Source organism: Peromyscus leucopus, chromosome 11 (assembly GCF_004664715.2).
Source record: "Peromyscus leucopus breed LL Stock chromosome 11, UCI_PerLeu_2.1, whole genome shotgun sequence".
Lineage (NCBI taxonomy): Eukaryota > Metazoa > Chordata > Mammalia > Rodentia > Cricetidae > Peromyscus > Peromyscus leucopus.
The window spans coordinates 610,065-636,908 of NC_051072.1; the positions used below are offsets into that span (position 1 = coordinate 610,065).

At 40.1% G+C, this 26,844-nt stretch overlaps 1 protein-coding gene across 1 annotated transcript in view; it reads right to left on the reverse strand.

Annotated features, from left to right (window-relative positions):
• Positions 1 to 3,128: 3,128 nt before the first annotated feature.
• LOC114685533 (zinc finger protein 58-like) overlaps positions 3,129 to 26,844 on the reverse strand; it is a 57,188-nt gene continuing 33,472 nt past the window's right edge. The window contains exons 3-5 of the mRNA XM_037209361.1: positions 17,053 to 17,179; positions 16,166 to 16,261; positions 3,129 to 5,605 (exon numbers count right to left, since the gene is read on the reverse strand). Of these exons, the coding sequence (XP_037065256.1) occupies positions 3,315 to 5,605; positions 16,166 to 16,261; positions 17,053 to 17,179 (2,514 nt within the window). The 3' untranslated portion in view covers positions 3,129 to 3,314. The remainder of the gene's footprint in view (positions 5,606 to 16,165; positions 16,262 to 17,052; positions 17,180 to 26,844) is intronic.

A 26,844-nucleotide genomic window follows, 5' to 3' on the forward strand; every position in this document is an offset into this window, starting at 1 on the left:
GAAGGAAGAAAACATGGAGTCACATACACATAGCAAACCTGACCTTTGTTCAAGTTATATTGCTGACCACATCTTAGACATTTTAAAAAACAATGCCTTCCCACACAGCAACCTTTCTTTATTGTTAACTGTGATGGAAATTAAAGCCAGAGGTATAGACACTCTTTGCCAAGTAATCTAGAGGTTTATTCATTTGTTTTCTCTAATGTGCATATGACATTTACATGCTAACAAACTTTTAATAAAACTCAATGATAGAAGGGATGTTGTGTTTTAACTTTTCACCCAAGGTAATTTAAATGCTACACTCCTTTCCTAACTTTAGTAATGATGGATAACCAGAATCAAAACCAGCTGTGCTCACTATGGATGTAGGAGGGAGGTAAAGGAGGGTGGGGAGACTACTATTCATTGTTCCTCTATTGTACTCATGGCAAAGTCAAATAGAACATACAAGGTGAGTCTGATCTCACCTCATCTCTGCAAAGCCATCCCTGTCTCTTATCTGAGGTTACACTGATACAGGGCTCCTCAGTCCTCAGCATCTGATCCTTTCTGGGAGTCACTCACTTGATCCCTCATGATGCCTTCCCAGTAGGAAGCTGACCCTCTGTAAACTTTATGACAACCAGATTCATGTGCTGTAATCACTGCTAAAACAGGTCAAGTTTGGACATATCCAAAACCAACGAGGTTTAAAATTATTTATTTTGGGAGAATGTAATGTATATTGAATGTTTTATTTAAATCTCCACATTCCTTTATCTATTACTTATCCTTAAAAGCACTTTACTCTCTCAACTTGGTGGGCATTTTGTTATTTCTTTATCCCACTTAGTGCTCCCTCTATTTGTAGGGGTGTAGGACATTTGACTAGAACCTGGAAGACTCTCAGATTAACTGTCTCCCTTCAGGAGCTATCAATTGCCAAGAGCTCCTCCACTCTGTGAGACATAGTGAGGCCTTACAATATAAATGCTTATTGTATGGGGGGTTTAGCCTGTGTAAGTGTTCTCCACATAGTAATAGCCATAGTATGGTCAAGCATGAAATGCTACTGACATTTCTAGCAATGTTTCACTCTTGTAGAGATGTTTCAACATCCCTATTGTTTCATTGAAGATATCCACTATATCTGGGTCTGGCAATGCTTATACCTCTTATCCCTAACCTTGGCTTTACATGTGTGTAAGGGACCTCCCTTACAACATGTGATACACATGTCACTATTTGATTATGCCCTCCACAGGCTAATATACTCTACATGCCGACCAATTTGCATTCGTGTATTATTCTCCATCTACCACAAAATTAATATTTTCTGGTGTGTGTTGAGGTGCCTGACTCTGTGGGTATAAAAATGAGGACTTGGGCCAGGCGGTGGCGGTGCACACCTTTAATCCCAGCACTTGGGAGGCAGATCCAAGTGGATCTCTGTGAGTTCAAGGCCAGCCTGGGCTACAGAGTGAGTTCCAGGAAAGGTGCAAAGCTACACAGAGAAACCTTGTCTCGGGAAAACAAAAAACAAACAAACAAAAAAAAAGGACTTGGGTTCATTTAATTACTATCTACTTGTTAGAATAACAGCATTAAACTCTCCCTAGGGCTTATCACCTAGCCAGGCACAAGTACATCACCAACTGAATATCACATCAGTTATAATTTGTGGAATGGGCTTTAAATCCAATCAGGAAATGATTGGTTGCTCTCTAACTTCCCTGCCATTATTGCTCTACGTGCACTGTGGTTTATCTGAGGCACAGCAGCTGCATCTGAAACTACTGCTGCTTCAGCTGATGACTGCGCCTCTGCAGCCACTGCTCTAACCTTGCTGCTGAGGCCTTAGAATGCAAGAGCCTTTATGTTGTTTTAAGTAGGTCTTTATTTTACCAATAAGGACACAACTTAGATGCACCATAACCAAAGAAAGGATAAAGGTTGTACATTTATACAATGGAGTATCACTCAACAGTAAAAATTTACCAATAAGGACACAACTTAGATGCACCATAACCAAAGAAAGGATAAAGGTTGTACATTTATACAATGGAGTATCACTCAACAGTAAAAAAAACAATGACCTCATGAAATTTGCAGGCATATGGATGTAATTAGAAAAAAAAAAATCACCCTGAGTGAGGTAACCCAGGTTATTAGTGAGTACAAACACTGTATGCACTCACTAATAAGTGAATAGTCGATGTAAAGCAAAGGACATCCAGCTACAATCCACAGCCCTAAAGAAACTAGGTAACAAGAACTGTAAGACGAATGCAAGGACCACTCTGGGAAGAGTAAATAGATGAGATCTCCTGGGTACACTGGGGGTGGGAAGATAGAGGGAAGGGGATGGTGGAGGGGAACATGGGTATTCAGGATGGCTGAGTTGGAGGAGGGACAGAGAGGGAGAGAAACAAGATCTTGATACAGGGGGCCATTATGGGGCTAGGGGAAAAACCTGATGATGGGGAAAATCCTTAAGGATGATCCCAGCTAAGACTCCTAGCAATAGTGGAGAGGGTGCCCAATCTGGTCTTCTCCTGTAATCAGATGGGTGACTACCCTAATTGTCATCAGAAAACCTTCAGCCAGTAACTGATGGAAACAAATGCAGAGATCCACAGCTAAGCACTGGGCTGAGCTCCTGGAGTCCCGCTGAAGAGAAGGAAGAGGGATTATAACAACCAAGAGGGAGAAGGTCAAGATTAGGAAGGGGAAACCACAGAAACAGATGATCAGAGCTAGTAGGAGCTCATGGACTCTGGACGCAGAGCTAGGGAGCCTGGATGGGACCGACCTAGGCCCGTTGCAAATGGCTGACAGTTGTGTAGCTTGGTCTGTCTGTGGGGCCCCTAGCTGTGGGACCAGGATCTGTCCCTGGCACGTGAGCTGGCTTTTTGGAATCTACTCCCTACAATGAGCTACCTCTCTCGGTCTTGATGCAGGGTGGGGGGGGGGGGGCCTTAGTCCTGCCTCAACTTGATATGCCATGCTTTGTTGACTCCAAGGGAGGCCTTTCCCTTTCTGAGGAGTGGATGTGGGGTAGAAAAGGAGGCGGGGGAGGGAATGGGAGAAGAGGAAGCATAACTGTGGTGTGAATGTAAAAAAAATTAATAATAAAAAAGATCTGTATTGGTACCAAAGATTTTATCACATTTCACATTCATAGTTAGAATGAATCATATGATGTGTTTTAAGGATTGAACAAGTAAACTATTTAAGACATTTGTAGGATTTCTCTCCCATATGAACGATATGATGTGTTGAATAAGGATATAAAGATTAGCAAAGTCTCTGCCACAATCTCCACACTTTTAGGGATTGTCTTCAGAAGGAATTTTCTTTTTTTTATGTCGATTAAGTGCTGAAGATGAGGAAAAACATCTGTCACACTCTTCACACTGGTACGGTTTCTCTCCAGTATGGACTTTCTTGTGTTCCCCAAGGGATGAGTGATAATGAAAAGCTTTGTGACATTCTTCACACTTGTAGGGTTTCTCTCCAGTGTGAATTCCCTTGTGTTTCCAAAGGGATGAGTCATAACAAAAGGTTTTGTGACATTCTTCACACTGGTAGGGTTTCTCTCCAGTATGAATTCCCTTGTGTTTCCAAAGGGATGAGTCATAACAAAAGGTTTTGTGACATTCTTCACACTGGTAGGGTTTCACTCCAGTATGAACTCTCTTGTGTTTCCTAAGGGATGAGTGATAATGAAAGGCTTTGCCACATTCTTCACACTTATATGGTTTCTCTCCAGTATGAATTGTTTGATGTTCCTGTAGACTCCTAGAACAGGAATATCGTTTGCCACATTGTACACATGTATAAGGATTATGTTCAGAATGGATTGTTTGATGTCCTCTAAGGGATAAAGATGAAGAAAAACATCTGCCACACTCTTCACACTTGTAAGGATTGTCTTTACAGTGAATTAATTGATGTCGCCGAAGAGATGAAGAAAAGTAAAAACATTTGTCACACTCTTCACACTTGAATGCTTTCTCCCCAGTATGAGTTTTCTGATGTTCTTGAAGGTATGATAAACGGGAAAACCCTTTGTCACATTCTGTACACATGTAGGGATTATCTTTAGAATGAATTGCTCGATGTCGTCGAAGGGATGAAGATAAGTAAAAACATTTGCCACACTCTTCACACCTGCATGATTTCTCCCCAGTATGAATTGTCTGATGTTCTTGAAGGTTTGTAACAGAGGAAAACCATTTGCCACACACTTCACACTTGTTGGGATTGTTGTCAGCATGAATTTCTTGATGTCGTCTAAGGGATGAAGTTGAGCCAAAACACTTGCCACACTCCTCACACTTGTATGGTTTCTCTCCAGTATGAACCGTCTGATGTTGTTGAAGGCGTGCAGAGCTGAAAAACCTTTTGCCACACTCTGCACACGTGTAGGGATTGTTTTCAGAATGGATTGTTTGATGTCGTCTAAGGGCTAAAGGTGAGGAAAAACACTTTTCACACTCTTCACACTTGTAGGCTTTCTCTGCAATATGAGCTGCCTTGTCCTCAATGAGGAAAGCAGTCTTAGTTAATTCTTTTCCACTCAGTTCACTCGTGTGGAGTTTCTCTTGAATATGAACTGCCTTGTGGTTCTCAAGGCCTGAATGATAACGAAAGGCTTTGTGACATTCTTCACACTTGTATAGTCTCTCTGCACTATGAATTGTACTATGTTTCTGAAGCTTTGCAGAATGGGAAAAACTTTTGCCACACTCTTCACCCTTGCAGGGATTGTCTTTGGAGTGAACTGCTTTATGTTGTCTAAGGTATGAAAATGAGGAAAAACATTTGCCACACTCTTCACACTGGAAGGAGTTCTTCTCTCCAGTATGAACTCTCTTGTGTCTCCTAAGGGATGAGTGATAATGAAACGCTTTGTGACATTCTTCACACTTGTGTGGTTTCTCTCCAGTGTGAACTGTCTGATGTTCCTGAAGGCTTGCAGAACAGGAAAACCTTTTGCCACATTCTACACACTTATAGGGATAGTCTTCAGAATGGAATGTTTGATGTTGTCTAAGGGACGAAGATGAGCAAAAACATCTGCCACACTCTTCACACTTGTAGAGGGAGTCTTCAGAGTGAATTGTTTGATGTCGTCTAAGGCATGAAGATGAAGAAAAACATTTGCCACACTCTTCACATTTGTAGGGTTTCTCTCCACTATGAATTCGTTGATGTTCCCGAAGGACTGAAGGAACATGAAAAGCTTTGCCACACTCTTCACACTTGTAGGGTTTCTCTCCAGAATGAATTCTTTGATGTTGCTTCAGAATTGAAGGATAGTGAAATGATTTGCCACATTCTCCACACTTGTAGGGTTTCTCTCCAGAATGAATTCTTTGATGTTGCTTCATCTTTGAAGGATAGTGAAATGATTTGCCACACTCTTCACACTTGTAGGGTTTCTCTCCAGAATGAATTCTTTGATGTTGCTTCAGCTTTGAAGGATAGTGAAATGATTTGCCACACTCTTCACACTTGTAGGATTTTTCCCTTGTATGAATTCTCTGGTGCTGATTATATAGGGAGTTACAATCAATGGCCTTGCTGTAAACGTTATCATCATTGGGTGTTGTTCCTGTTGAGCAAACATTGAGATATAAACAAGAGATAGGAAATATTCTTCATAATTAGAATGTTCATCTTATTAAAAGGAAGCATTTACTTATACATATTGAAGCATGAGAAACTATAGTATATTTTAAAAAGTATAGGCATTGAGCATAAATGACAAAGAATTGGAGGCAGAAATACTCTATACTTATACTAGAATAGGGCACAACCAAATACAACAGACATAATGGCATATTATTCAAAATGTAATAGCTAAGTAAGTAGTAAGAGCATTTTACTAACAGAAATAAGCATATTAAACAATAGAGATATTATATGTAGGGCACTCATGAAATTATAAAGTAGGCAAGCCTGGAAAAGAAAAAGTTAATTGTGATTGTGTAAAATTGAGCCACCGTTAAAATACAAAATTTTTATCTTCTACATAGAGTTTTATGCTGGAAGGCACAAAAGATATGCTGCCCAAGAAGAAGATGGCCCATAATAAGAGTAAATAATATAGCTAAAAAATTCAGGACAGTATTTTAGGTTTTATTTTGATGGCAAAATATTTATACCTGAAACATACCAAGTCACGATAAAAGAAAAAAAGCCAACAACTTTAGCTTCACCTGTTCATTAAAGACATTTTGCTAAGACAACATATTTATCAGTGAATAGATGACAAATGTACTGATTTCCCTTTTTGTTTGCTTTTGCTTTTTAAAGACAGGCATTCTCTATGAAGCTCTTGATGTCTTGGAAAACATTATCTGCATCAGGCTGGCTTCAAAGTCAGAGATCCATCTACCTCTGCCTCCCAATTGCTGGGATTAATAGAGTAGGCCACCATGCCTGGGCAATTGTTATTTCTAAGATTTATTTACTGACAAGACTAAGCAGCTATTGAGCACTAAATAGAGAGACAAAGAACAATGAATGAAAACAGGAGACTTCTGTTTACTCATGAAGTAAAAATTCAAAAAGCAGAGCTCCTATTTTGTAATCGTACACTGTCCTTATTTACTTTATCAATGTGTTGTATCCATCAACTGAAATATACAGGAATGTATAAGAAATGGTTATAGTTTATATTCACCTCCAAAATAATACCAAAGAATATCAAATGGCAAAGAAAGTAAACACATTTTGAATCCACAAAATTTTGAAAGCTTAGTTGCTGCAGGCCACAGGATTATAGCTGTTATATAAAAGGTCATCTCACCAGAAATATAAATATTCTGACGGAGGATAAACAAACATGCAAGGCATTTGGAAATACTGCCTTTTGAATAAATTGGTTGTCTCTTGCTGTAGATTTCTTGTGTGAAGCCATAGCTCTTTCTCTCCTATTACAGCTTTGGAATTTATACCAAAATGTTAGCAGTGTACTAATCATTTGTTGGGCATAATTATTTCTTGCTGGTATACTGGATGCCCCGCCACATTGTGTGGGAAGTCACACAGTCAAAACCTTTGTTCTTACAACCAGATCTTTGTTCCCTTCCCCAATATAAACTTAGAAGTCTGTCTTTCTGCAAATATCTTTATTGGCAGGACAGTTGGACTGAAAAAGTGTCTATGCAAATAGATTATAATTGAAGCCTTCACAAGACAGACTCAAGGACAGCATATCTGAGCTTGTTGATCCATAGCCTTAAAGATAAGATGAACAGCAGAGTGCCCTCATCTCAACTTGCCCCACCAATAACAGGAAGTGCTCGGCTAACCTTGCACTAACGATAAACATGTCTTTAACTCTTTGTATTTACTTTCACCTTGGTTTACCGATGCAAGATTTTAGCTTAGGAGATTTACTGCTTGTGTTTTTTCCAGAGAGATAAGAGGAAAAAGTAATTAACCATTTGCTCATTCCCAGAGAAAGATAATTTTCCCACAGGCACCACTGGGATTTATGCAGCAAATGACCAGAGGGGCTAGGAGGTGTCAGGGTCTGGATTTTGTACAAAATAAGCAAAACTCCTCTCCTTGCTCTAACCACTTAGGTTAAAAGGTGTAATCTTTAGAACTGAAAGGTTCTTTAAAGCCAGCTAAGAATTGGCAAATATTCTAACAAGGACCAAATGTCTCAGGCTTCCCCCTGCTGTTTACACAGGTTGCTATGGGTTACCTACTTCCTCCAAAGCTGAGGAGGAAGTGGTGCTAGAAGAAGAACAGCTCCTGACATGTCTTACAGATTATAGAACTTCTAGCTTACTATCTAGCCACACTTAGGAAAATAGTATAGCACACAAGTCCCTCTCTTCCCTTCTTAGATTTCCCTATTTGATTTAAGGTCTGTCTCCCTCTTATTTGACCCCACTGACAGTTCACCAAGGCTTCTATCAGCCACTCCCCACTGGAGTCATAAGCCTGACAGTTACTGCCTTGTGCAGCTCTTATCTGTTTTTATGTCCCTGAAAAATTCTAGCCTTGTTCCCTGCTAGAGCCAAAGAATTGCTGATTGTAAAGGTAGATAAGCTGGAAACTTTGCAGAATGGCAGAACAATAAAGAGATATATTAAGAGGAAAATGTGTGAGAGCTGATCCGTTCACTCCCAGATATCTTAGGCTTCCTTCACTTCCTGTAGCATCCTGATCTGAACTGTGAAGATAGTCTTCAGAGCTGGACTTTGAAGCTATCAATACTTAGTGGTGAGCTATTAAATGCATACTCCTAGTTATAGACAGTTTTAATCTTTGAGTATATATGCACAAAGGGCATGCATTTTAAATCCTTATTTCTGAGTGTCTGATAAAGAAATTCTTTAGAAGATATCTTCATCAAATACAAAGAACTCAGAAGGGGTCACTTTCCTCAACAGGACTGTAAGTAACATGAAATAAATTCATGTGTGAAGTTAGTTTCTTACATTGGGTTCACACTTAGGTATTCAGAAATGTGTGCAATTTTACAGATGTGTATAGTCTATTATTGAACTGTCACAGTGACTCTATTTTTCCTGAGTTTTACCCAACTGCTGCCCCAGCTAAACAATCCTGCTGGGAAAATGTTCTCAGGCAGCCTCATGGGCAGGTCTGGAAGAGACACTGTTTTACAACAAGAAACAAATTGAATCAGTAGAACTAAAAGTTTTGGATTTTTAAGCCATTGGCCTGCATCTGGTTTGATGAAACTGTGGGTTTGGCTTTATAAACCCAATCAAACAAGGGTTAGAAAGTGCTGGAATGCTCAATGTACTTCCTGACACAAAACCCAACTTTGTCCTTCAACGGGGCAAGTTTGGGTATTTTTGTCTGGTCCATATTCTGGTAAAACAGCTGACAGGGCTCCTTCCCTGGGTCTCCTTCTAAGAGTAAAGATGTTGACTGAAGAAGTAAGGGATAAAATTCAGTTAAATCCACACCTTATGTCATTTCTGTGGATGCTGAAGGAGTGATTGTATCGTCCACTCCATCTGTGCTCTCTCTGATGTTGTTCTGGACCTTACACTTTGTCACCTTTCCTGACCCTCCTTGTGGAACAGAGACTCAGCCACTCTCTGAGCTCACTGTGGATTCAAGGCTACTGGACGCTGTGGGGTTCCTCTGTCCTCCTGCCTGTCCTCCATGGGCAGTGCCAACGTCCTTTCTGAGGCTGTGTTAGTGGGTCTGGAAACTCCATGTCTATTCCTCTTCAAACCGCTCATGCCTGGCACTGAGCTCTCCATTATGGTATTCTCTACGATGATACAAGCTATTGAATAATATGAGTGCAGGACTGATTTAGATTTTATAAAGTACACTATAAAGGGATCAGGAGGCTGAAGTTCTCAATTCCTCCATGGACTGTATTTATATTTAAATTTTGTTTGGTTATAAAAGGTTTTAAGTTCAACAATTGTAATTTTAGAGTGTAAAAATTTTAACAGATAAAGTACTTTCATTTATTAAGTACTAATCTGATAAGTCATTTTTGTTGTAAACTGTTAGAACAAAGGTAATTAAGGCATAATAGTTAATGAATCACCTAATGAATGATGAAAAATACATAGTGTGCCCAAAGGTATGCTTATATTCATGCTAAATACAAATATAATTCATTTATAGACATAATATTAGAGGGAGAGAAAAATTTCTACCTTCCATTATCCAGTCCTCCATACATGTCATCAAAGTTAAACCTAAAGCAGGCAACTGAACAAACTTCTTTTTTCATTAACATAGGATAACATGAAAATCAGGTGAACTTAAAGTAACTGGTTATTGGGCCAGGAGTGGTGATATTAGCACACCTTTAATCCCAGCACTCAGGAGCAAAGGCAGAAAGATCTTTTTGAGCTTGGTGCTAGCCTAGTTCACAAAACCAATTCCAGGACAGTCAGGGCTACACAGACAAACCTTGTCTTGAAAAACAAAAGAAAACAAAACAGAACAACAACAAAAGAAAAAAAAAACATAGAAAACTGGTTATTGAAATTGAATGCTTGAGTAGAAAGAGTTGAATCTACACTACACTTGCATGGCAGAACACAACTAGGATAGGTTAGCATGTTTACCTTCAGATGGGACACAGACCTACTGGAATTAATGGCATTCTAGTTTCAACACAGGTTAAGGATGTGTGGGTGCAAGGACCATAGGAATACACAGAAGGTGACAAGCAGTATTTTCGATCCACTTCCTCCACCTGATGGGCAGCACCACTAGGCAAGGCCTTGGGGTCACTGGCTGTGGAAACTAGTTGTTTTCTGTCTGTAATTTCTCTCAAGTGCCACTACATTTCTTCCCTAAGAAGTGCTTATGGGTGTTTTCCCACTGCTTGTGTGTTTATCTCATGAAAATATTCCATTTGGGGGCACACTTACAGATGTGAATGATCAGGAAGATCGTTTCTGTTTAAGCTGAGTAATTCTGATGAACAGAAATAATACCAGAATACTTTTCTTTACTGACTCAGGAAAGTAACGGTATTCTCAGTCACAAATACAGCTAATTTTAGACTTCAGAACAAATTCAAAATAGACTAAGCTGACCTTGATCCCAGGTGTTGTTTGTTGATGAATCAAGGTCAGAATTGAAGCAGCTTTGGTAGACATAACTCCCTGCAGTAATTCTCTTTCTGCATGTACCTGTACCACTCAAGATTCAGCCAAATACTATTTTTGTTAAGTCCTGAATTTCAATGTCGTTCTCCGTCTGGCAAAGAGTTACATGCTTGGCTGAGCATCACTGGCCAGTCAACATGACCTTCATAGCCTGACAAAAACTGTGTGACTTATCATGTGTTATGAGAATGGGTCGGACCTTGAAAAGGTAACATAGAACTGTCCAGAGTTTGGCTGTGAGGGTGGCAGCAGCAATGTAGAGGAGGAAGTCATGCAGAATATGAGTGAAGTGTGTGTGTGTGTGTGCTGAGTGAGAGACAAAGAAGAAGCAGCATTGGAGAAGGTGAGCGAAATGTGAAAGAATGAATGAAGGAGAGTGAGCCAAGAGTGAATGATGTAGAAGAAGTGTGTGGGGGGGTGAGAAGTGAGTGTGTGAGAAAGGTGTGTGAAAGTGCTGCTGCTACTCACAGGAACTGTGTAAAGAGCTGCATGAGTGTGAAGGACTGTGTAAAGAGCTGCATGAGTGTGAAGGAACTGTGTAAAGTGTTAGATGGTGAGAGAGCTATGTAAATGAGATGCACAGCTATGGCTGTGTGGAGATTTGTAACCGTGTGGAGGCAAGGAAGAGGAAATTGTATAAAAAGGAGATGTAGAAGAGAAATGTATGTAAAAGAAAGATGTGCGGTCATGTGAAAATAGATGTAACTGTGTATAGAGATGTATGGCTATATGTATGTAAAGAAAGATATGTAGTTGTATGCATAGAATATGGAAGTATACAGATATGTAGCTGTGTGGAGACAGAGTCAGAGAACACTTTTTAGGTAAAGTAAAAGAGAAAGATACCATCAGAAAGTATGTGTGTTTCCTTATATTCCCTTGAGATAGAAAAAGTTTAGTCCTCAGATAGGTAAGAATTTTCCCTAAGCCCTTCCTACTCAGAGGTCTTAGGGAGCAGTTCTTGGGAGCTGGCCTTCCCTGAACTGTGACACATGGGGAATAGGACTTGTCAGTGTCTGCTGCTCCTGTCTCCCTATGGTCTGTTAGCCAGACCAGGAAATCCTATTTTTATCTGGAGGGAAGATGAATCACACGTTCCACAAAACAGGGTGGATTCCCTCTTGCTGAGAGAATTCTGCACCACATTCTAAATGTGTCAAACAATGGAAAGGCATTGTAATTTCATGGCACTCCAGGTTTTTTGAAGTGATAGCTGAGGACACTGAAGGGAACCTTACACTGACGAGGCTTCCAGCACATTTCCTATCAACAGTTAATCTATTTCATCATTACATTGTGTTTGATGACCTGGCAGACCCATAAGGGATCAGATGTGTGTTATATATGAGGGATGATTCCCATTTCTGACTATTTCTTATAACTGAATAAATAATGAAGTTAATTCTGACTCATCAGGGATAAATTCAGCTCTCTGTCAAGGTTCACTTTCTGCCCATAATTTGTCAATTTTATCTATAGCTAAAGGTACTACAATTTCTGCTAGGTCTAATTGACAAAGTTTTATTTTTTCTTTTAAAATCAAATCAGAAATCTTTTCCCCATATGTCCTTGATTTCTTATTCTGTTCATGTGGTGGAAATATCCATTCTAGTATCTTCAGTCTGCATTAAAATTCCTGCAGGAGAATGTGTAGATGGTAAAACAGCCAGAATTCAATCAAGCTCTGGATCCAAAGATCCAAATGTGCATCCTGTAATTTCTTTTCTACCAAAGCCAATTCTCTCTCATCTTTAGCTGGTATTTCTCTTGGACTATTTAAGTCCTTGTCACCATCTAAGGTTTTGAACAAATTACTCAGTTCATGAATTTTTACCCCAATAGTGGGCTGTAGATTGGGAAATGTCTCCTAGGCAATCTTTGAAAGTCATTAAAAGTCCATAATGGATCTCTCCTAATTTGCACCTTTTGGGGTCTAACTTTTTGGAGATCTATTTTATATCCTAACTAATTAATGGAATCTCACTTTTCTATTTTTTCAGGAGCAATTTGTCCCAAAAAGGCAAAATTTATCTTTACTTCTTCAAACATATTTTTCTAAAGTATCTACATTTCAATCAGCTTATGAGATGTTGTCCATGTAATGGTAAACTATAGATTTAGGGAATTACTTATATATCATTTCCAGTGGCTGTCATACAAAATATTGGCACAGGGTGGAGCTATTTAATATTCCCTGTTGCAGAAAGTTCCTATCTCTCTCTTTTTTTTTTTTAAAGATTTATTTATTATGTATACAGTGTTCTGCTTGCATGTGTCCCTTCAGGCCAGAAGAGGGCACCAGACCTCATTACAGATGGTTGTGAGCCACCATGGGGTTGCTGGGAATTGAACTCAGGACCTCTGGAAGAAGAGCCAGTGCTCTTAACCTCTGAGCCATCTCTCCAGCCTCATTGATATCTCTTAACAGGCTGAGAATTATAAGTAGGCACCATGAAGGCAAATTTTCCTGTCTTTTTCTTGTAAAGGTATAGTGAAGAAACAGTCTTATAAGTTGATAACAATAAGAGGTCATGCTTTAGGTAACAGAGAAGGCAAAGGAATTCAAGACTGTAGAGAGCTCATTGGCTGAATCACCTTTTTAACAGCTCTTAGAGGTGTTACCATTCTCCATTTTCCAGATTTCTTTTTAATAACAAATACAGGAGAATTCCAAGGGCTGGCTGATTCTTCGATATGCTGTGCATTTAGCTGCTCCTGTGCCAGCATTCGAAGTCCTACAATTTCTCTGACGTTAAAGGCCATTGCTGGACCCATACAGGCTTGTCTGTTGACCATTTTAAAGGTAGGGCTGCTGGTGCCTTTGGAAGATCATCAGCTGTTGTGTTCTTGTACAACCTGAATGGTCAGTGACTGTTCTTTATTATACCTTCTAATACTTCCCCCAGAAACATAAGTTAGTTTTTTTTTTTTTTTTTTTCCTGAGATTGGAGGAATGTTAATCTGGGTATTCCACTGCTGTAACAAATCATGTTCCCATAAATTCTTTGCTATGTCAGCTACATATGGCTTTAATTTTCCCATCTGTCCTGGCTCTATACATTGAACCCATTTCATGCTCTGTTTTACCTGAGATTATGTCCCAATGCTTAAAAGCTAAACATTTATCTCCTGAAAAGGCCAATTTGGATGCCAAGATTCTGGAGCAATTATTGTTACATCCACACCTGTGTCTATAATTTATTCATCTTTTTAATTTTTGTCTTTGTTCATTTATAGAAGTTTGCCAAAATAGTTGCTTTATCGTTTCTCCCAAATTTTTTGTTCTCTTTTTTATAGCTGTTCTATCACCCAGAGCAGTGTTGTTTTTCTTTTCTTTTTTTTTTACAATAGGCATTAGGTTGTTTAATTGCTCTGGGAAGGAGTTTCTTCTACAGTGACAGGAAAGGACTGAACGGGATTTGACATGGGGGCCTGCCAGAAGCAACTCAAGGCTGCCTCTGCCCTCTGATCTTCAGACAACCTTTGTTAAGAGTACAAATAAAATATCACCACAGAACTACACGCTAGTTCAAACAACCATGACATCCCTGGGCTTTGAATTTCCTCCTCTCAACAAAGCTAATCCCAGAGCTGAGATGTCAATGCCTGATTGTGTAAGGAGTCCTCAGCAAAATGGTAGATGATATATGACAGAGGCTCTGCCACAGGGCCAGTCAGCACAGCAGGATGAACTATGGCACTCATTTAAACTAAGGTGCTTGTGCCATGTGTGGACCCCACCGCATCAGGTAAGGAAAGCAATATGGCCTGAAGAGGATGTGAGGTGGACTGTGAAAGTTCGCCCAAAGCAGTCGTTCTGAGTTACCTTCCAGAGACATCTGGGACCAGTGCCTATGATGTGGAGCAATCTTTTTGTACAATATGAATATGTATTTTTATGTTAATAAAAAGCTGATTGGCCAATGGCTAGGCAGGATTTTACGGGCAGAGAGAACGCTGGAAAGAAGGGCAGATGAGAGGAGCTGCCAGCAGCTGCAGAGGGAAACAATATGAACATGTCGTATTATAAGAAGGTCTCCCCACATGGCAGAGGGTAGAGAAGAAATACGGGTTCATTTAAAATGTAAGAACTAGCTATCAATGAGGCTAAGCTGTTGGCTGAGCACTTATAATTAATATTAAGCCTTCATTTTGGTTATTTTAGAGTGGCTGCCAGGATAAAAACTCTGCCAACAAATGGAATTCCAATGTGGTGTACCTATATCCACACAAGACCCGAGAAAGCTTGAAAAGGTTTCTAAACACACAAAAATGGAGCTGAACAGGGCTTCCTCGTCTTGTGTCTCTAGGCGGGCTGCAGTACAGAGACTCTTCTCCTGGCAACTGCCTGAACACTTGAGCTGCCAGCCCGAGTCCCACCAGAGCGCTTGCGTGGCAGGTTTGGGTTTTTGCTCACACAGACAGAAGAGGTTACAGATGCTCAGTAAAGACAGATCCAGATGGAAAAAAGAAACAAGATTTCTTCATCCAACTGGACGCACACAGGGTAATATTAGCCATAATGTTTCCCATAGGGCTAGCACCAGTGGCCAACCTAACTACATCTGAAAGAAAAAATTTCCCTAGCTCTGATGTATCTGGGAACATCAGGATTACACATAGCAGCCTCACAACTTGCAAGTAGTCCTTCACCTGCACGTAGAGCATCCCTTCCCTCCTTCCTGCCCCCTCTCATGCTATATAAGCCTTGTTTAGGAGAATAAAATTTGCAGCTTGATCAGAACACTGTCTTGCTGTCTTCTCTCGTGTCTCCCCCGTCCCTTTCATTCTCTCCCACAGGTGGGTGGCCCCGTTGACACCCCGCTGGCCGGGCAGCTCATCATGTCTTACTCTTCCTAGGTCGAATGGTTGGGCCCTGCTGACCTAACTAATGGTAAAACTGCTGAAAAAAACCAAACAGCATGTGTTAAATCAGTGTACCTAATGGCCCAAGTCAATCCCTTTATACAATATATTAATGCTTTAACTCTTCCCTAACATCAGCGGGAAATGAACTGTCCAAAGGGACTCAGATTGTCTGAGTTTTATCCAGCTCCTCCCCATGGCCTAGCTGTTCTAATTACCAGAACTGAAACTGTTGAGACTTCTGCCCCTCCTGGTTCTCTGAGACAGAACTGTGCAGTAGGCTTTATAAACCCAATCACGCTCACTTTGGTGTAGAGATCTTTCTGGCATGAGTCTGCTCACAACCTCTGCAAATAAATGACTCTCAGTCTGACCAGCACTGAGTTCTCTTTCCCTGAGTCTTACACTACAATGGAGAATCAACAAAGAGATAGATCTTGGAAGGCACTGCAATAGGAGCCGGCTAGTGAATTATTCTTGGGGAAATACAAAGCTTCAAAGACTTAAAGCACCAGAACACTTCTGAGAGATGAGCTTCGACAACAAAGACATGAAGGACAGACCTAAAGAATGACTCCCACAGTGTCATGTTCCAGGGTGATGGGAAAGCCTGCCTTTCTGGGGGATATTTGGACCTCAACCCTGGCCCCAAACCCCTCATTCCTACACACCTGGCTGCACGTTGGCTGCTGCTTGTCTCTTCACATCTGAAGAGTCTTGTCTTTGCTCCAAAAGTGTCACCAGGTGTGGCTTAGACTCAGCAAGACCTGTTTGTAGAAAAAGGAACAAGATTATTTATGTGTTTACTTGGAATTGGCATGCGCCTTCCAGTACATGGCTTATAAGGAAAGAGATGATGAAATACATGATTGCAGACATTCAGTTCCTTAAATGTTTTCTGACAGAATCACTACACTACATAAAGGAATTTACAACATTCAGATTCTGAGTTTCATTTAAAGGAAAAAAACATTAAAACTGAGTTATGGGACGACGCTTATCACTCGAGCAAGCCAGTGATCTCTGTGATTGACACTCTACAGTATAAAAAAAAAAAAAAAAAAAAAAAAAAAAAAAAAAAAAAAAAAAAAAAAAAAAAAAAAAAAAAGTATACTCCATGTTTCATGCCATTGAATTTCTAACAGTCCCACTAGAGTGAAGGAAACATACATCCAACACAGAAAGGATAAACACAAAAAGAGAAAAACAGTGAAATGATTCTTTTAATAATTTATTTTTATTTTTTAAGTGTATGGGTGTTTTGTATGTATATATGTCTGTGTGAGTGTGTAAGATCTTGAAAGTACAGACAGTTGTGAGCTGCCATGTGTGGGTGCTGGGAATTGAACGCTGGTCCTCTAGAAGAGCAGTCAGTGCTGCTAAGTACCCAGACATCTCTCCAGCACAGAAATCATTCTTAATACAGCATTCTCCATAATTTTTCTGAAAACAAAAGATATGAAAATGGATGTTGAAATGCTCCCATGAGATACCGTACAAAGTGAGGAAGCTACATGTTGATGGTGAAATAAGAATTCACTATGGATGAGAGCCTCACCAAGGAACACAAGGTTGCTGTAATTCTCCAACATCACATCCCTGTACAAATTCCACTGAGCAGGCTCCAGGTATTCCCTCTCTTCTGCAGAGAAATCAATGGCCACATCCCAGAAGGACAGTATTTCCTGAAACAAAGATCAATGAATGACATCACACTTTTAGTTAATTAAAACCACTAATGATAATATAAATACCATGATGCATTGGGTGGACAGTTCTGTCAATTTGACACTAGTTAGGGTCATTTGAGATGAGAGAAACATAAAAGAGAAAATGCCTTCCTAAGACTGTCCTGTAGCCAAGCCTAATGGGCATTTTCTTAATTACTGATTGATATGACATAGCACAGCCGTTATTGGTGGGATGCTTTTCTATGTGGTATAGGAAAGCAGCAGGACAAGTCAGGAAGCAGTGTTCTTCTGTGCTTTGCTCCAGTTCTTGCTCAGTTCCTGCTTGACTTCCTCAGGGGTGGACAGTTACCTGAAGTTGTAGTCTAAAATAAACCTTTCTTCTCAAGATGTCTTTTATCATGGTCTTCATCACAGCAATAGAAACCTAACACAGGCATCATGTGTCTGGATACAAATCTACATTTTGCCAGAATGAAAGAAGCTACAAATGTTTCTACATAGTGGTAATATCCTCAGACATGTCTGAGGTGGTCATATGATTCACATTGGACCCATCTTAATGGAAAGACAAGGTAAAAAATCTATAAGCCCAGTTGGACACGATCCAATTAAGACAGATAAAATGTAAAATAAACACATCCACAGAACATGCAATTAGTGCCATATGTTATATGTATATGTATATGTATACACACACATATGTATACACACACACACACACACACACACACACACACACACATTTCTTACAGGAGAAAGTAATGGTGGGGGAGAAGGAGTTTCTCAACAGTTGATAAGCACAATCATGAATGTGAAGTGAAATGAAAATACAGAGTCTGATGCAGCAGCTCGGGCCGTCATCTTGGTTTCAGGATTTCTACAGATTCACTGATGGTGCAAATGATGGTGACAAGGGACATGAGAAGGAGCAGGCAGGGGCAGAACTCACAGACTGAATGTCATTTACATATCTGATCATGTGAGAAAACAGGCAAGTACAGGACTAACAACACTGCTGAGATTTAACATAGAATACACATCACTTGATCTTTTGGCCATTTTCCCTTGCTGTCTTTTCTCTGACAGGTATTAACTGATATGTTTGTGATATTCTTAGGCATGTTTTGCAGATATGACACCTGTGCATCTCTGTGCAGTAGGTGAGAAATACAACTGTTGATGCTATTTACTTCTTTAAAAATTTTCTTTTTTCATATTTTATTGAGTAAAGTCCCAGAATGACTTATGAGAAGAGTCACAGGGTATTTTTCCTTTTTACCAGTACATGAAATATCAGTAATTTATGTACATGAGGTATTTTGTAATAATTTCCTGGTTAAGCTTTGGATACTCTTTCTTAGTTATGGTATGGTGTTGTGGAATATTATTTTAAGATGGTTACATTTATGCTGTGGAACATTTGTTTAATGATGCAAGGATATATTGTATTCTTTTATGTTTCATTTGTTTAACCCTGTAAAGCTGAGTTCCCTGGCCTGTCTAAAACATCTGATGGTCTAATAAAGAGCTGAATATGGCCAAGGGCAAGGCAGGAAGAGGATAGATATGTGGGGCTGAGAGGCAGAGAGAACAAACAGAAGCAGAAAAAGGAGAAAGACCAAGAGAACAAAGAGAGGAGGAATGCTGGGGGCCAGCCCCACAGCCAGCCATGGAGGAAGAGTGAACGTGAGACACACAGAAGCAAGAGAAAGGTGAAAGCCCAGAGGCAAAAGGTAGATGGGATAATGTAAGTTAAGGAAAGCTGGCTAGGAAAGTGACGCTAAGCTTAGGCTGAGAAATCCTAAGTAACACTAAGCCTGTGTGTGATTTATTTGGGACCTTTGGCAGGCCCCCCAAAAGAGCAAGACTGAAAGGAGCAAAAACATCCAACAGTATGATCAGCTCCTTAAACATTATCTTCCAGGCTTCTGAAATGTACCCTACATAAAGTTTACACACATCCAGCATTCAGGACAACAGTACTGGGGGCTTCTCCCTCCTATCACAGTACAGTGTCCCAGAACATTCATTCTTCACGAAGTGTAGCTGGCATTATTCTATGGGACACAAACCAGCTCCCAAATACTGACACTGAGACTTCTTATTAATTATGAAAGCTTGGCCTTCAGCATATTATTGTCCCACTATCTCATAACTTAATTTACCCTATTTCTATCCATTTATATTCTGCCTCAGGGCTTTTACTTTTCTTTCATTCTGTATGTCCTGCTTTCCTGCTTCCTCCATGTCTGTCTGGCTGGCCCTGGACATCTCTCTGTCTCTGTCTCCTAGATTCCTCCTCTTACTTACTGTCTCTGCCTGGAAGTCTCACCTGTATTCCCTGCCTAGCTTTTAACCATTTAGCTTTTTATTAGACTAATCAGGTGCCTTAGGCAGACAAGGTAAACAAATACAACACATCTTTACATAGCAAATCTAATACTCCACAACAAGGAAGTCCCCAAATGTTGTCTTCCTGACGTCACTGGTCAATGGAAAAAACTTACATCTCCAACTCCTATGCATCAGGACTTAAAAATCTCTCTTACATGAGTTACAATTCACTACATTTAACATACTGATGAGATCATGTGTTATTTACCTTTATCTGCCTGAAATAACTTTCAGTTTCACCAATATTGTCACAATTAGCAAGAATGTAATTTTTCTCTGAAACATTATTAAATTAAAAGCATGTCATTTTCCTCTCTATCTCCTCATTGCAACTTCTCTCATGTCCCCCATGATTCCAATTCGAATACATGGTGTATTCTTCCCTAGTTATTACTGTTATACACATACACATACATACATACATATATATAGATATATATGCATAACTGTATAAATATGAATAGCTCAGTGTTGCCTATCTGTATGTTTTGAGGACTGCCCACTTGTTACTGGATGAACAGTGAGCGCTCTCATCCTGGGAAGACTAATTCTCCCTCTCTCTGCAGTTCTCAGGTGCCTACATTTGATGCTTACCCAGCAGACTGTCCCCTGCAGGGATCTTCTGCCATTGGCATTGTTCAGGGCTTGATCAGGCAGCCATGTTGTTGGGGTATCATGGGTGCAGCTTCCCTTCACTTTCTAGAAGGCACAACCTCACAGCAGACTTCCTGAACCTCTGGCTCTCATAATCAATATGCCCCCTCTGCAGAGATATTCTCTGAGCCTCATGTGCAGGAATTGTGGTGCAGGTTTTGGGTCACAGCACCTCAGACAGTAGTTCTGTGCACTTTGTAACTTTTAGTTTTCTGGAATGTTCTCTGTGCTGCAGCGAGAAGCACCTTTGAGGAGCAGTGACAGGGACACTCCAGTGTGGGTCTAAGGAGAAGTACTTCGAGTACAGTTAGGGATTATGAGGGTTTAGTGGCATTAGTATGTTCTCCTCCATGATTTAAGACCTAACAAGTCATCGAGGCAGCTCCAAGCATTCTGTAGATCTCCTGTCCCCTCTAAGTCCCTTTGACAGCTGCTGCTAATGCAAAGGTGTGAGAGGCACTGTGGCACCTTTAGGGATATCATGCCATACTGGTCATTGTTGTGGTTCACGGTCATAACAGCTAAGCAGGACTATTTGTTGCTTCTCTCCCTTGGAGCTTGCAAAGCACCTTCCAGCACTAAGAAAACTCATCCTTAGACAGGAGACCTTCAGGTCAGCTCCACTTCCAGTCCCCTGACTCTTGTGTGGGGAAGGCATGAAGTTTTGATCACAGCAAAAGGGGAGTAGCGTATCATCACAAGACTTTTGGGACAACTGAAATGTATCCTCCATGAAGAACGACTACTTAGAGAAATGTCTTTAAATAAAGTGCAGAGCTGAATAGCAATGAGGAGGCCTGCAGATCTTCAAGAAACAGGCAGAATGTAACAATATGGTGAATAGAACACCCAGTAATTTCTCAAGGGAAAAGGAATTGAACTCTATTGGAAGCTTCTTCTCAGCTAGTATAGAATGTTACCACCTTTAGAAGAGATCCCATTCTTTTTGTACTAGGGCACTGGTTCTCAACATGTGGGTCATGAAACCTTTGGCAAAACTTCATCTCCAAAAGTGTTTATACATTACAATAAATAACCTTCGCAAAATTAGTTATGAAGTAGCAAGAAAAATAATTTTAAGGTTGAGGGTCACCACAGTTTGACAAACTGTGTTAAAGGGTCACAGCGTTAGGAAAGGTGAGACTGTAGAACTATACACATCACCAAGAAGAGGGAAAAATTACCAGGGTGCAGTAGGGCAAGAGCCCAGAGAATATAAAGATGGAAACATTAACCTCTGAAAGAACTTAAGCAGGTCCTCAAAGCAAAATTAAATGTAAAGATCACTCCCCATACTGCCCAGCACAGCGCAGCACCATTCTATATGCAGAAGTGTCTGCTGTCCTGGGACAGCACCTCTGTGATGTGGTGGGCAGTGTGCCTGGAAAGATGACTGTATTTAGGAGGAATTTTACCCAATACTATTAATGGCAAACATTTCAGGGCATTTGAAACGGGCAAATCTCACTTTTAGTGGAGGGGAAAAAATGCAAATAATGTCTGGCCTGAGGGCACAATGGCACTCATTAAATATTGTTGCACATTCTTTCTGTATATAATTGGAAGTTGGATACAGTACTCCACTTGAATAGTGGCTGGTCCTAGAAGTGAGCCTAGAACAAAATGGACAAAGTAGATGTCATAAGAACTCTTGCATCTCCTGTCAGTGTCCCGCGAGATAGGGTTTAGAGAATCAACAAAATGAAGAAGACCAGGAGATTGGTGGGAGGTAAAATGATATGCAAAGAGAGAACTGTATTCCTGGTTAGGATCTAAAATATAGTGACCCTCCATTGGAAATCGCTGATCTACTGATTACATAACAGTGCTTTAAATACACAGCACACACATCATGAAGTAGCAACTACAGGATCTTTGTCCCAGGGCTTCACTCACACAACTGTGCCATGAAACAGCCACTACTTTTTGCTTAAAGCCAGCAAGTTTGTCATTTTAAGACTCAGAAAGTGAATTATCATGAAAAAAAAAATAAGGGAGATTGCTGCAGGCCGCAGGAATGTATCATAAGAACTCAGCTGGTTACGGCAAAGTCACTACCTGGAGGATCAAGGATTTCCTCCAGAGGAAGCCAAATTCAAGGAGCTTTTGGTGTTATTTGGCTTGTCATATATCAGCAGTCTTCTGTTATGAAAATTATGTGTACTTTCATAGTTTTCCCAATTGACTTTTCCCTAAGAAGGGCTAACAGTGTGGACTGATCACTCTCTGGACATACACATTCCAGGTATTTGGAGAACAGCCTCAGAAAGGCTTTCTCTGGAATCAGATTCTCCCTTAGCCACTTTCAAGGACTAGCAGTAATAACAGTCCACATGAAAGTCTCCCGATTTGAGGCAAATTCCACAAGGAGACCTCACCTAGGTCAGGTGGACATTAAGTAACAGCTCTACACAATTTAGCTCTGACCCTCCTTTCTTACAGCCTTACTAGCTTTATAGACCTTTAACTCCTTACCTAACCACTTCTAGGAATATTTAGATAACTTTCTGTGATGACAGCTATGCTCAGTCAGAACCCTTGTTCAAGCCTCCCTGTAATTATCATCATTGGCAGCATCCGGCCAGGTCCATCCCCAGATGGAGGAAAATACCTTATCAGAGATATCTCTATACTCTCTAAGAACAGACTTAAGCATCCAGGCTACCAGTTTGAGAAGGCCTGGTGGATGTGCCATGCCAATTAAGCTTAACTTCCTCCTTTCCCAAAACTTACCTCTAGTTCGAGATCTCTCTTTAACTATCACCAGAGGCATCTAGCTGTGCACAGGTTGCCTAGCGACTGAGCACACTTTCCCCCACCCTGCAGAAAAATGGCAGATAGCTTGGACAGATAGGAGCCACAGGAAAAAAGAAGGCAGTTTTATTTTCTCCCTTTGACCTAGCAACTTACAGATTCTTAACATTTTCTACCAATCACGTTTGAGTTTATAGTTGAGCACATAAGAGCCCTCTTCTTAGATATTACCCGAATTTAGCCTTTAGGTAATTCATTCCCCATTGTTCACTTCCCTTTGGGATTGCAATGATAATAAATGGTTATTGCCCCTCTACATGATTCTTATCACCCCTCTATTTGACCCTGGAAGCTGGCTTTGCACTGCCAAGGGATACTGCTTGTAAGTGTATATATACCAGGACGTCCAGGGCACTGGAAGACAGAAAAGAGAAAAGAGAATGGAAGAACTAGATGGGTAAAAATTTGAGAGGAACAAACTGAGATGGGGAAGAACTAGATTGAAGGGCTAGAAGAGAGTAGTAGAGGAATGAGATGGAGGATGAGGAAGAACCAGATGGGGAAGTGCTAGCTGGGTAAGAACAAGATGAAAAGGACCTAGATGAGGCAGAATCAAGACGAGAGAATTAAGATAGAACTTAGAGGGAGCAATAGATAAATATAGAAAGAAATCATGCAAGAAAGGAGCTAGGCACGAGAACAAAACTGAAGCTGTGTATAAAGGATGTTATGCCAGAAGAATTAAAGCAAGTGGACTATAGAGCTCGGTGTGCTCAGATTCTATTTTCCAAAAATAGTCCTCGCCGAGGGTAGTTCTCTCTCCTGAGCCCCACGGGATGTATAATATCAAGGCTGGTCCCTCTAATATTATACAGAGAAGATCAAATATAGTATCTATGTTGGAAACATAAAATAACAAAACAAAAAATAATTCATTTTATTTTATTTTTCTTTATTATCAGCTTGATACACTACAAATTCTTATCCTAATAGTGAAATGTTTCACTGAAGCTTGCCCAGTGATTGAGTAAAACCAAAACTTATTATAAACCAGTCATCCTGGGGTCCACCCTGCTTTGTAACCTCCCTGGTACTGTGGGTTGCAGTCTGATTGTTCTTTGCTCTTTATCTCAAAAATGGCAATCTTACCAAAAGCAATCTACAAATTCAATGCAATCCCCATCAAAATCCCAACACAATTCTTCACAGACTTGGAAAGAACAATACTCAACTTCATATGGAAAAACAAAAAAGACAGGATAGCTAAAAGAATCCTGTATAATAAAGCAACCTCTGGAGGCATCCCATTACCTGACCTCAAGTTCTACTATAGAGCTATACTAATAAAAACAGCTTGGTACTGGCATAAAAACCAACATACAAACCAATCGAATCAAATTGAAGACCCTGACATTAATCCAAACACATATGAACACCTGATTTTTGACAAAGAAGCCAAAACTATACAATGGAAGAAAGAATACATCTTCAACAAATGGTACTGGCATAACTGGATGTCAACATGCATTTATTTATTTATTTATTTATTTATTTATTATTATTTATTTAGATATAGAAGAGGGCACCAGATCTCATTACAGATGATTATGAGTCACCATGTGGTTGCTGGAATTGAACTCAGGACCTCTGGAAGAACAGCCAGTGCTCTTAACCTCTGAGCCATCTCTCCAGTCCCGGATGTCAACATGTAAAAGATTACAAATAGATCCATATCTGTCACCATGCACAAAACTCAATCCAAGTGGATCAAAGACCTCAACATAGATCCAGTGACACTGAACTTGATAGAAGAGAAAGTAGGAAGTACTCTTGAATGCATTGGCACCGAGATCACTTCCTAAATATAACATAAGCAGCACAGACCCTGAGCACAACAATTAATAAATGGACCTCCTGCAACTGAGAAGCTTTTGTATGGCAAAAGACAAGGTCAGTAAGACAAAGACAGCCTACAGAATGGGAAAGATCTTCACCAACCCCACTTCTGACAGAGAACTGATCTCCAAAGTATATAAAGAACTCAAGAAACTAGACATCAAAATACTGAACAGTCCAATTAAAAAATGGGCTAAAGAGCTAAACAGAGAATTCTCAAAAGAAGAATCTCAAATGGCTGAAAGACATTTAAGGAAATTCTCAATATCCTTAGTCATCAGAGAAATGCAAATCAAAACAACTGAGATACCACCTTACACCTGTCAGAATGGCTATGATCAAAAACACTAATGACAGTCAATGTTGGAGAGGATGCAGAGCAAAGGAACACTCCTCCACTGTTGGTGGGAGTGCAAACTTGTAAAACCATTGTAGAAATCAGTATGGCAGTTTCTCAGAAAAATTGGGAATCGATATACCTCAAGACCCAGCCATACGACTCTTGGGCATATACCCAAGGAATGCTCAATCATACCACAAAGATATATGCTCAACTATGTTCATCAGCAGTATTATTTGTAATAGCCAGAACCTGGAAACAACCTAGAAGCCCATCAACTGATGAATGGATTAAGAAAATGTCGTACATATACACAATGGAGTACTACTCAGCAGAGAAAAACAATGACAGCATGAAATTTGTAGGCAAATGGATACAACTAGAAAAATATCATCCTGAGTCAGGGAACCCAAACCCAGAAGGACAAACATGATATGTACTCACTCATAAGTACATACTAGATACGGAAACATGAATTATATAATCATTTTACAAAATAAATATCACATTCTTTACTCTGTACATTAGATGTCTGGATATATTTTTGGATTTTAATAGTCCATATGTTGTTTCTAGTCTTATTAAGGGAACAGTTTGTGGATATATCCAATAAGGATTTGGGACATGCATTCTCATAGATCTGACTTAAATTCATACAGATGCTGCTAAAGAAGAGAACAATGGAATGCAGATTTTGAAAGAGTTGGTCATTGAACCACACACACCTTTCAACTCAAAATATGTTGCTGCATTTGATAGTGACTCTGGGGACACTAGGACAGGCACAAATATAACCAGAGCTGACAGTGTAATGAAAATCTGGGCTGCTCAGGTTTATTCCTTGCATGTGTTTGACCCCTGTTTAAATCTTATGCAATGTCTCTCCATGGACTCTATATAATCTATAGATGGATCAAGAGAAACTGAATGTCCTCACCCAGCACACCTCCCCTCCAGAGTTTTCCAGATATGACATGTCTAACACAGCAAGGTTCATGCATGAGCTGTAAACACAAGGAACTCCCTCCCTCACACTGACATTAGAATACAATGAAAGAAGCCTGGGAGGAAAGAGACAGACTGCTCAACAAGGGACCTGGACTGGACCTGTGAAGAGCAGGACCAACATGAGCACTTTGCTTTACTGGTTGGATATGGCAGTGCCCATGTGAAGGACAGGGAGGAAGTTGTTTTGTTCTGGCTCACTGTAAGAAGCATCTGCACACAGTGGAACCTCTGGAGTAAGGACAGGGGAAGGCATCCCAGCTGCAGCTGCAGAAAAAGACCCAGGAATGTAACCAAGCAGCCACTTCAGTCAAGAACTACAGAATGGAAATGAAGAAATAATGGAGTCTCAGATTGATATGAAAGGAGCAACCTGGAAGAAATCAGTGAAACCAGAAGAAATCAGCATCAGGTCATAAAAGTGACAAATACAGATTAATATCCAAAAAGAATGAACAATCACTACAATATAGGGAGGAATATTCTAGGCAGTTAAAGAGAAATTTTTCCTCACAGAGTAAATGAAAACAAGTATGTAATCACCAAAATTTAATACCAATAACGAAAGCATGTTAGTGAATGAAGAGGCCTAACTTAACATCAGTGCAGCCCACAG